The following is an 11749-nucleotide window of genomic DNA, read 5'->3' as shown; positions in this document are numbered from 1 at the left end:
AAACTGAGCAATCCGGGGAGAGGGGCCTTGCTCAGGGAGGTGACCAAGAACCCGATGGTCACTCTGACAGAGCTCCAGAGTTTTTCTGTGGAGATGGGAGAACCTTCCCATCTCAGAATATTCACTGTATAAGGCTGTAACGTAACAAAATGTGGGAAAAAGTGAAGGGCTCTGAATACTTTCAGAATTCCCTGTATATCACCCCATATAAACTGACATCCTTTTGCATATTTTACGAAATTGGACGCGTCCCAAATGGCACCCTATTCACTATTTAATGCACTACTTTTGACCAGAGACCTATGGACCCTGGTCAAATGTAGTGCACTATGTAGGGAATAGTCATTTGGGAATCAGCCATGGTTATGTAAAGGCACGTCTTAAACTGATGATCTCAACAAACTGCTGGACTGAATGTACTCTTGTCTTAAACTGATGATCTCAACAAAGTGCTGAACTGAATGTACTCTGTTGTCTTAAACTGATGATCTCAACAAAGTGCTGAACTGAATGTACTCTGTAGTCTTAAACTGATGATCTCAACTAAGTGCTGAACTGAATGTACACTATTGTCTTAAACTGATGATCTCAACAAAGTGCTGGACTGAATGTACTCTTGTCTTAAACTGATGATCTCAACTAAGTGCTGAACTGAATGTACTCTTGTCTTAAACTGATGATCTCAACTAAGTGCTGAATTGAATGTACTCTGTTGTCTTAAACTGATGATCTCAACAAAGTGCTGAACTGAATGTACTCTTGTCTTCAACTGATGATATCAACTAATGCTGAACTGAATGTACTCTGTTTTCTTAAACTGATGATCTCAACAAAGTGCTGGACTGAATGTACTCTTGTCTTAAACTGATGATCTCAACAAAGTGCTAGACTGAATGTACTCTTGTCTTAAACTGATGATCTCAACTAAGTGCTGAACTGAATGTACTCTTGTCTTAAACTGATGATCTCAACTAAGTGCTGAACTGAATGTACTCTGTTGTCTTAAACTGATGATCTTAACAAAGTGCTAGACTGAATGTACTCTTGTCTTAAACTGTTGATCTCAACTAAGTTCTGAACTGAATGTACTCTGTTGTCTTAAACTGATGATCTCAACAAAGTGCTGGACTGAATGTACTCTGTTGACTTAAACTGATGATCTCAACTAAGTGCTAAACTCAATGTACTCTGTTGTCTTAAACTGATGATCTCAACAAAGTGCTGAACTGAATGTACTCTTGTCTTAAACTGATGATCTCAACTAAGTGCTGAACTGAATGTACTCTTGTCTTAAACTGATGATCTCAGCTAAGTGCTGAACTGAATGTACTCTTGTCTTAAACTGATGATCTCAACTAAGTGCTGAACTGAATGTACTCTGTTGTCTTAAACTGATGATCTCAACAAAGTGCTAGACTGAATGTACTCTGTTGTCTTAAACTGATGATCTCAACAAAGTGCTGAACTGAATGTACTCTGTTGTCTTAAACTGATGATCTCAACTAAGTGCTAAACTCAATGTACTCTGTTGTCTTAAACTGATGATCTCAACAAAGTGCTGGACTGAATGTACTCTAGTCTTAAACTGATGATCTCAACTAAGTGCTGAACTGAATGTACTCTGTTGTCTTAAACTGATGATCTCAACAAAGTTCTGGACTGAATGTACTCTGTAGTCTTAAACTGATGATCTCAACTAAGTGCTTAACTGAATGTACTCTGTTGTCTTAAACTGATGATCTCAACAAAGTTCTGGACTGAATGTACTCTGTTGTCTTAAACTGATGATCTCAACAAAGTGCTGAACTGAATGTACTCTGTTGTCTTAAACTGATGATCTCAACTAAGTTCTGGACTGAATGTACTCTCGTCTTAAACTGATGATCTCAACTAAGTGCTGGACTGAATGTACTCTGTTGTCTTAAACGGATTATCTCAACAAAGTGCTAGACTGAATGTACTCTTGTCTTAAACTGATGATCTCAACTATGTGCTGGACTGAATGTACTCTGTTGTCTTAAACGGATTATCTCAACTAAGTGCTGAACTGAATGTACTCTTGTCTTAAACTGATGATCTCAACTAAGTGCTAAACTCAATGTACTCTGTTGTCTTAAACTGATGATCTCAACAAAGTGCTGGACTGAATGTACTCTAGTCTTAAACTGATGATCTCAACTAAGTGCTGAACTGAATGTACTCTGTTGTCTTAAACTGATGATCTCAACAAAGTTCTGGACTGAATGTACTCTGTTGTCTTAAACTGATGATCTCAACTAAGTGCTTAACTGAATGTACTCTGTTGTCTTAAACTGATGATCTCAACAAAGTTCTGGACTGAATGTACTCTGTTGTCTTAAACTGATGATCTCAACAAAGTGCTGAACTGAATGTACTCTGTTGTCTTAAACTGATGATCTCAACTAAGTTCTGGACTGAATGTACTCTCGTCTTAAACTGATGATCTCAACTAAGTGCTGGACTGAATGTACTCTGTTGTCTTCAACGGATTATCTCAACAAAGTGCTAGACTGAATGTACTCTTGTCTTAAACTGATGATCTCAACTATGTGCTGGACTGAATGTACTCTGTTGTCTTAAACGGATTATCTCAACTAAGTGCTGAACTGAATGTACTCTTGTCTTAAACTGATGATCTCAACTAAGTGCTGAACTGAATGTACTCTGTTGTCTTAAACTGATGATCTCAACAAAGTGCTGAACTGAATGTACTCTGTCTTAAACTGATGATCTCAACTAAGTGCTGGACTGAATGTACTCTTGTCTTAAACTGATGATCTCAACTAAGTGCTAAATTGAATGTACTCTTGTCTTAAACTGTGAATCTCAACTAAGTGCTGGACTGAATGTACTCTTGTCTTAAACTGATGATCTCAACTAAGTGCTGAACTGACTGTACTCTGTTGTCTTAAATAATAATATGCCATTTAGCAGACGCTTTTATCCAAAGCGACTTACAGTCATGCGTGCATACATTATTTTTTTTTGTGTATGGGTGGTCCCGGGGTTCGAACCCACTACCTTGGCGTTACAAGCGCCGTGCTCTACCAGCTGAGCTACAGAGGACCACAACTGATGATCTCAACAAAGCTCTGGACTGAAAGTACTCTGTTGTCTTAAACTGATGATCTCAACAAAGTGCTGAACTGAATGTACTCTGTTGTCTTAAACTGATGATCTCAACTAAGTGCTGAACTGAATGTACTCTTGTCTTAAACTGATGATCTCAACTAAGTGCTGGACTGAATTTACTATGTTGTCTTAAATTGATGATCTCAACAAAGTGCTAGACTGAATGTACTCTTGTCTTAAACTGATTATCTCAACAAAGTGCTGAACTGAATGTTTCTCTGTTGTTTTAAACTGATGATCTCAACAAAGTGCTAGACTGAATGTACTCTTGTCTTAAATTGATGATCTCAACTAAGTGCTGAACTGACTGTACTCTGTTGTCTTAAATAATAATATGCCATTTAGCAGACGCTTTTATCCAAAGCGACTTACAGTCATGCGTGCATAATTTTTTTTTTTTGTGTATGGGTGGTCCCGGGGTTCGAACCCACTACCTTGGCGTTACAAGCGCCGTGCTCTACCAGCTGAGCTACAGAGGACCACAACTGATGATCTCAACAAAGCTCTGGACTGAAAGTACTCTGTTGTCTTAAACTGATGATCTCAACAAAGTGCTGAACTGAATGTACTCTGTTGTCTTAAACTGATGATCTCAACTAAGTTCTGAACTGAATGTACTCTTGTCTTAAACTGATGATCTCAACTAAGTGCTGAACTGAATGTACTCTGTTGTCTTAAACTGATGATCTCAACTAAGTGCTGAACTGAATGTACTCTTGTCTTAAACTGATGATCTCAACTAAGTGCTGGACTGAATGTACTCTTGTCTTAAACTGATTATCTCAACAAAGTGCTGAACTGAATGTTTCTCTGTTGTTTTAAACTGATGATCTCAACAAAGTGCTAGACTGAATGTACTCTTGTCTTAAATTGATGATCTCAACTGAGTGCTAGACTGCATGTACTCTGTTGTCTTTCAGATGAATGCATCGCTGTCATACATACAGCTTTAGATTATATACATACTTAGAATAATAATCTTTAAACACTGACAATAAACTGTTTTCCAGGATTCTTCTCTTTGGAGAGCTAGTTTCTATTCCAATATCCCCATTTTAATGTATTACTTTAATAGGTATATTTCACAAGGACAATGCACATTAATCAATATTTCTGTTAAAGTGCCAGATTTAGCCAGCCAGCTAATTTCCATCTGTAGTCCATGTAAATTAGAATTACATCAAAGTAATTAACTATGGATGATGATTGATTAACTGTCCGCCTCCTTATTCCAATAGGAATGACTGTTCTTTGAAAAGAGACACTTAGAATGACCCAGAATGGTAGAAATGTATTTAAAACTTAGGGAGGATTTTATGGCTGTTCTGCTTTCTTGTAAGATTTGTTTTATATGTATACAATAGAAATAGAATTCAGCAGTCAAATGGCGAATGTGCATAAAAATTGATGAATTCAGAATGACGTCATTGTTTTTAGCACTACCCACAGAGTTCTTAAACTACGGTGCGCCACATGGTTCAACGTGCCAGTAAATCAGCACAATTTACTTTTTAATGTTTTTTTCACATTGCCGCGGTGTTGGAGCTAGAATTGGGATCATGTATACTGTGCTAATGACGACACAAAAGAAGAGTAACGGAAAGCAATGTACAATACGGCGAACTTAGCGAATGAGGCGTTGTTGAAAGTACATGGTGGCCACCATTTATATGCTCCTTCGCCATTGTCGGGGTCTGAGGGGCTATGCCCCTTCTACAAACTATATTTATATGATGAATACTGTACCTTGAAACGTCAAATGAGGAGCACATTCATGGAGAGATGGAGATCAGAGATGTCCATCGACTCCTTGTGTCTGTGTCTGTGTAGAACACTGTCAAAAGTGGGACGACGCTGTTGTTCATCTGAAGTGCTTTTACTGATTGGAATGATTGAAAATGTTGCTTTGATTCGTTCAACCTATTCTATTAAATGTGTCTAAATCAAATAACAAATTTGAGCGATCAATGTGATTTTTTTTAATTTAATGAGAGTTTCTAAATTGCTTTCAACACTCCTGAGTGGCGCAGTGGTCTAAGGCACTGCATCACAGTGCTAGCTGTGCCACTAGAGATCCTGGTTCGAATCCAGGCTCTGTTGTAGCTGGCTGCGACCTGGAGACCCATGGGGCGGTGCACAATTGGAGGGAATGGCTGGCAGAGATGTAGCTCAATTGGTGAGCATGGTGTTTGCAATGCCAGGGTTGTGGGTTCGATTCCCATGTGCAGCCAATATAAAAAATAATGTATTCACTCATGTATGTGTAACACCTCATGCGCATTGAGTAGTGATGGGGGCAGTGTAGAAGCAGCAGCCTGTTAGAGGCGTGGCTGTGGCTTTCAGTTTGTTATTTTTGCCCACCCGTTAGAGTGAATGTCATTTCAATTAATGTGGTCTATAGTAGTCATTGTTCAAACCTGAACTTACACACTCCTAGAATCTGTAATGATTATTGCGTAAGAACATGTGATACTTAAGAGCCTGCTAAGGTTTCTGTGTTAAGGAAACCAATGCTTAGTTTTGATGTTGTGGCTACTAAATGTGAAAGTCTTGTATAAAGAATATGTTTGGAAACATTATTTCAAATGATTGAACCAACTTAATTTCTTGATTTAGAGGAATTTGTTTAATTATATGTAACCCAACTGAATACATTTTGGATAGGTAATTCCAAATTAAAAAGTGAATTTGGAACAAGATGAGAAAATGGGTTGTGTTTACATGAAATGCACTATATATACAAAAGAATGTGGACACCCCTTCAGATTAGTGGATTCGGCTATTTCAACCACACCCGTTGCTGACAGGTGTATAAAACCGAGCACACAGTAATGCAATCTCCATAGACAAACATTGGCAGTAGAATGGCCTTACTGAAGGGCTCAGTGACTTTCAACGTTGCACCCTCATAGGATGCCACCTTTCCAACAAGTCAGTTTCTCAAATTTCATGAAATATTTGTTTGTATTTGTTATTTATTAGGTTTAACCAAAGGGGGAAAATATGTTGAGTGTTGAAAGAAAAAGGTTTCAACTTCACATATAGGTTTGGTAATAATTAAATAAAACAGTTGGCATTGAATCATATTTGGTTTCAACAAATGTAGTATTTTTAAACTGAGAAAACCTAACTAATTTACTTGTGACCAGTTAAAGTAATTTTTATGGGTTGATCCAAAGAGTAATTGTTTACAGTGTAGTCAGACTGAATGTAATCTCCAGTCTGTTAGTTATTTAACGAGGGTCAGACCTTGCTAAGCGACTGCAGATCAGAGCCAGGTGTAACAGTCGGCAATCGGCTCGTTTTCCTAATAGATGGAATTACCTGATTAATTGGTAAGTGGAGTGAATTTAATATGACTGGAGAAAGAGAGAGAGAGAGAGAGAGAGAGAGAGAGAGAGAGAGAGAGAGAGAGAGAGAGAGAGAGACTATATTTCTTTATTTTTCATGGTTATGCTTTCACTTATTTTGCAGTTTCTCAACATTTTCAGCAAGCAGACAATGGATTTAAGCAGAACATGACCAGGCGGTAATTGTCTCTCATTTGCAACTTGGTCAAGCTACATTTCTCTTCCCATTAACTGAAGAAGAAGAAGAAGAAGAAGAAGAAGAAGAAGAAGAAGAAGAAGAAGAAGAAGAAGAAGAAGAAGAAGAAGAAGAAGAAGAAGAAGAAGAAGAAGGAAGAGAAGTGCATTACCATTTCCTCTCCCAGGTCAGAGAGAGAGAGAGAGAGAGAGAGAGAGAGAGAGAGAGAGAGAGACGAGAGAGAGAGAGAGAGAGAGAGAGACAGAGAGAGAGAGAGAGAGAGAGAGAGAGAGAGAGAGAGAGAGAGAGAGAGAGAGAGAGAGTGGGGGGGGGGGGGTTAAGTGAAACAAGACAGCTTCATGCACTAGTCTATTGTAATGCTCTAAGGGCACTAGTCTATTGTAATGCTCTAAGGGCACTGTCCATGGAGCTGATCTCTGTCTAGTTGACCACTGAAAACGACAGCTGTGTGTTAGAGAGAAAAGTCAAACTGATGTTACCCCACCTCCCCGTCCTCCACCTCCCCGTCCCCCACCTCCCCGTCCCCCACCACCCCGTCCCCCACCACCCCGTCCCCCACCTCCCCGTCCTCCATCTCCCCGCCCCCCACCTCCCCGCCCTTCACCTCCCCACCCTCCACCTCCCCATCCCCGGTAGACACCGGTCCCGCCGAAGCCCGTTTGACCTTGCCGTTAAAAACCAAACAGCCACGGTCATCTGCAGAGACTGTTAATTAACTGTGGCGCGGTGAGGCGGTGGATTTATAGGTCCATCATCATTCTCCTGGTCTTAGTCATGGCGGTGATGAGATTAAACTATATTCCGTTCTGCCATAATCACATCACCGTTCCCGCCGAGGTACCCGCACTCTTTTTATTAGGTGGTGTTGAAACGTTCTCCTCTCCAGGCAGTTAGCCGTGCTTTATAAGTTTGGTAATGTGACGAGATGTCTCTTCCCCCGAAGTGTTTCAGAAACAGATATACGTTTCAGAACTTCCAGAGTTCTGTTCGAACAAAGTCTCAGAACTTTTAGAATGTCCCTCAGAATGCTCTAAAGACTGCAGAGATGGTTATTCCATAGATTATTATTCATCAACATTTTAGTCATTTAGCAGCCACTTACAGGAACAATTAATCATATTTGGCCATATTTCTAATAGACATTTACATTTACGTCATTTAGCAGACGCTCTTATCCAGAGCGACTTACATGAGCAATTAAGGTTAAGTGCCTTGCTCAAGGGCACATCGACAGATTTTTCACCTAGTCAGCTCGGGGATTAGAACCAGCGACCTTTCGGTTACTGGCACAACGCTCTTAACCACTAAGCTACCTGCCGCCATGTAAAATGTTGCAAATTAATAAAGTAGAGTAGGCCTATATGCAACCATGATTCAGATTGTAGTCATTTTACAATAGGCTACAGTACATTGATATTGGAGGTGTGAAATGGGTCGTTATGAGAAGTTAAGTAATTTATGGAGAAACGCCAATGAGATCCCAAATGTACCATCAGTTCATAAAGGTAAAGGGGTTGTTAGACATCATGACACATGGAAGTATATGACATCAGTTTAACACCTAGGGATTGGTCCACCTGCCACTCTGGCATGGCACAGGTTACCATGCACACATGGACACATCCACCTCTCCCTCTCTCTCTCTCTCTCTCTCTCTCTCTCTCTCTCTCTCTCTCTCTCTCTCTCTCTCTCTCTCTCACACACACACACACCCTCCTGTATCTCACAAGTTATTTGTGCATCGAAAACATATCTATCAGATTGTACTAACTGATTGTACAGTACAGAGGCATACCATACCAACTATTATTCATATTTCAGCATATGCAGTTTTGTTTTTAATAATAGAGACCTTTTCTACTGTTATTCCAGATTATACATTTAGTTTTCGTTACCTTCATACTGATAAAGTAGTTCAGAATAATCTGTAGAAGGAACTCAAACTATTTATTCTGTTGTGAAGCTATTGCATGATTCAAATAAGATACGCAGGCGGCACAGTACATTTCTATTTTAAAAGTATCATGTTCTCATGTGGTAGATAAGCATGTTCTCTTTTGTGTTGTAAATGATATATTTACAGACATGTACATTCACGTAGATGTACAATATGGTTCGTATTGCCTCCTCTTCAACGTAGGCCTATTGTCCTTCTTGAATAGTCTGTTGTTTTCCAATGTCATATGCCAAGTATTATAAACGTCTACAGTTGATAACAAACTGATTATAATAGTTCATCCCTTCAAGGACAGTTTATAGATCAAAAGAATGGTTGACAATGGCATAGATTGACGAGTGAACGTTGAATGTTAAACGGCGACGTTAGCCAACCGGGGATCAGAGTCCTGCTCGTACCGGTAATGGTAGACTTCCATCTGGTCGCGGCACGCATCGCGGATGTTGTTGAGCCACCGTTTGATTCCTCTCCGGTTTAGATAGAGCACCATGAGGAACACTATCCCGATCAGCGCCAGGACTATCCCTAGGAACACGTAGGACACCGCCTCCAAGTTCTCATTGAGACAATCCACATCCTCGCCGCGTAACCGCTCTAGTGGAATCCCCTTCTTGGCATCAGGCTCCGCGCACTGGAGGCGCGCAGCGTCCACGCACTGAGAAGAGTTCTTTAACCAGAAGTAGAACGACTCCAGCTCACAGTTACACCTGAACGGGTTTAGTGATAAATAGATGCGCACTTGCTTGTGATGGTACAAACTGGAGACGTTCTCTTTACCAATGTTCTCGATTGAGTTATTGGTTAAAACTAAAGTGTGGAGGTTGAATGCATCCAACCTTGCAATGGGTATGGTTTTCAACCGGTTGCCAGATAGCTCCAGCCGGTGGAGGTTGCATAAATGTTCTCCATGCAGCGCATTGGAGAGCTGCGCCACAGCCGGCTCAAGGAGAGAGTCATTCAGGTAAAGAGAGCGGAGCTCCTGCAGACTGTGAAACGCTCGGTCTGAGATGTACACCAACCGATTGTGGCTCAAATCCAGCAAATGCAACCGTGGGAGTCCTGTGAAAGCGTCAGCCTCGATCACCATGATTCCATTATGTGACAGTGAGAGGGTCGTTAGGTCGAGCTCCGTACCGTTATTCGAGGAGAACGCTCCACCCGGTAAGGTTGAGATGTTGTTCCCCCTGAGTATTAATGTGGTCGCCCACGCCGGTATGTCTCCCGGTAACTCGGTGTCCTCTCTGTCACGGCAGGTCACTGTCCCGGAGTCTCTGGCACAGATACAGGATAACGGACACTCATACTCTGCTCTGACAGAAGAAAACAACAACAACAAACAGACAAACACCGCCGATAAACAAAAACACTGGCCTTTCAGAATAGGAAGAACGCCTCCTAAAACGTCACCACAATAATACTTCCATGTCGTCTTCCTTCCCATATTTACAGTAGAGGTCCAAACATACAGGGAGACCGGACACACTCCAGTCTCTGTGGCCACAGGTCAAGTAGTCTCTTCGGTCAGTTGGATGACAGAAAAACACTCAGTAGTCTGTATTCTTCTTCGTTCTCATGTTCCCTCTCTTTCCAAAAATGAGTGAGATGGTGGAAGAGGAAGAGGCTGCGAGTTTGGGCGCGTGGACAGCAGCTCCTTCTCTCTCTCTGTCTCTCTCTCCCTACCTCTCTTTCACCCCCCCCCCCCCCCCCCCCCCCCCCTCTCTCTGATGTGTTTTTGACGTCTCGTTTAGTGAATGAGTGAGTGAGTCGGACAGACAGAGGATAAATACCTGTAGCGCTCTCACAGACTCACACAGCACGTGCAGACAGACAGGCAGACAGGCAGACAGACAGACAGACAGACAGACAGACAGGCAGGCAGGCAGGCAGGCAGACAGACATACATACATACAGACAGACATACAGTTGCATTCTAAATCTCCCAAGTCCACCACAACTTGTGATGGAGAGAACACAACTAACCAAGTTGAGCTGGTAGAGAGAGAGAGAGAGAGAGAGAGAGAGAGTGTGTGTCGTTTTAGGTTACCAGAACAGAAGAGGAGACTTGACAGTTGACACTGGTCCTGGCTAGGGATAGGTTTTGCATTTTAAATCCTAGGCTAATGAATAAGGGGGGGACCTGATCCTAGACTCCTACTCCTACTCTGAGAAGCTTTATGAATACGGGCCCAGTAGTTTTGGCTGACTCACTGCTCTGTGAATCACCCTAATGATAACAGAGGCAAAATACTAATGTTCGTGTCATACTTCGGTTAAACAATGTCTGTTGTTCTGTGAAAATGTGGTTCGTAAAACCAGGGTCTGGTGTCTCGATGAGAGATGCCCTCTCACCTCGTGCCTGTTCCACCCGGTAAGATTTAGGGATCGCGGTGAAAGAGCGCAGTACATCAGGGACATCTACGCCACTGGTGGCGGGCGTGACAATTTACTGCCTGCCTGGCGGCCTCAAGGAGAAGCGGTACAGTAAATTCCATTTCGCATCATACTTCAATTATAATGGCCACGGATTTACAGCGGCCCCTTGCTTGTTGCAAATCAGTGGCGGTAATTACGTTGGCCAAGTGTTTGTGTGTGTGGTGTGATTACGTCGGCCAGTATGTGTGTGTGTGTGTGTGTGTATAGTCAATCCTGTTTAATGGGCTTCAACCAACGGCTCTGTGATGTATAATTGTGCTACTGGAGTGCAGCAACACACTTTTACCAACTTGTTTATTAATTTACCCACAAGGCTACAGCTACTACATAATACTGGGTTATTTCCTTTTAAGTATATGATTTGTGTCGATTGATATTTGATATATTTTTACAAATTAATTTATTCACACACAGAACTCTTCACAAGGATTCATCTCATTGGACAACAGCCACCACACAGAACCACTGGATAGGATATCAGCAGCACCGCCTGGCTACGTCCCAAAATGCACCCTATACCCTACATTTTAAAAAACATTTTTGTCATTTAGCAGACGCTCTTATCCAGAGCGACTTACAGGAGCAATTAAGGAACCTCCTTAGTTGGTGGGGGGGTTCTTGCAGGAACCTAACTGCCCAAGTGAAACATTTGGATTTGAA

At 41.5% G+C, this 11749-nt stretch overlaps 1 protein-coding gene across 1 annotated transcript; it reads right to left on the bottom strand.

Moving 5' to 3' along the window:
* Window positions 1–8759: 8759 nt before the first annotated feature.
* Window positions 8760–10097, bottom strand: LOC311117440 (trophoblast glycoprotein-like; the record flags this gene model as incomplete). The annotated part of the gene is made up of 1 exon (XM_084192371.1): window positions 8760–10097. One exon carries the CDS (start codon window positions 10095–10097, stop codon window positions 9009–9011), a length of 1089 nt encoding a protein of 362 aa, XP_084048497.1. The 3' UTR covers window positions 8760–9008.
* Window positions 10098–11749: the final 1652 nt, after the last annotated feature.

The sequence above is a fragment of the Coregonus lavaretus genome (genome assembly GCF_964263955.1).
Source record: "Coregonus lavaretus genome assembly, contig: HAP1_SCAFFOLD_4560, whole genome shotgun sequence".
Taxonomy (NCBI): domain Eukaryota; kingdom Metazoa; phylum Chordata; class Actinopteri; order Salmoniformes; family Salmonidae; genus Coregonus; species Coregonus lavaretus.
The sequence above is the reverse complement of the archived record's forward strand: the minus strand, read 5'-3'. Positions and strand labels throughout refer to the sequence as shown.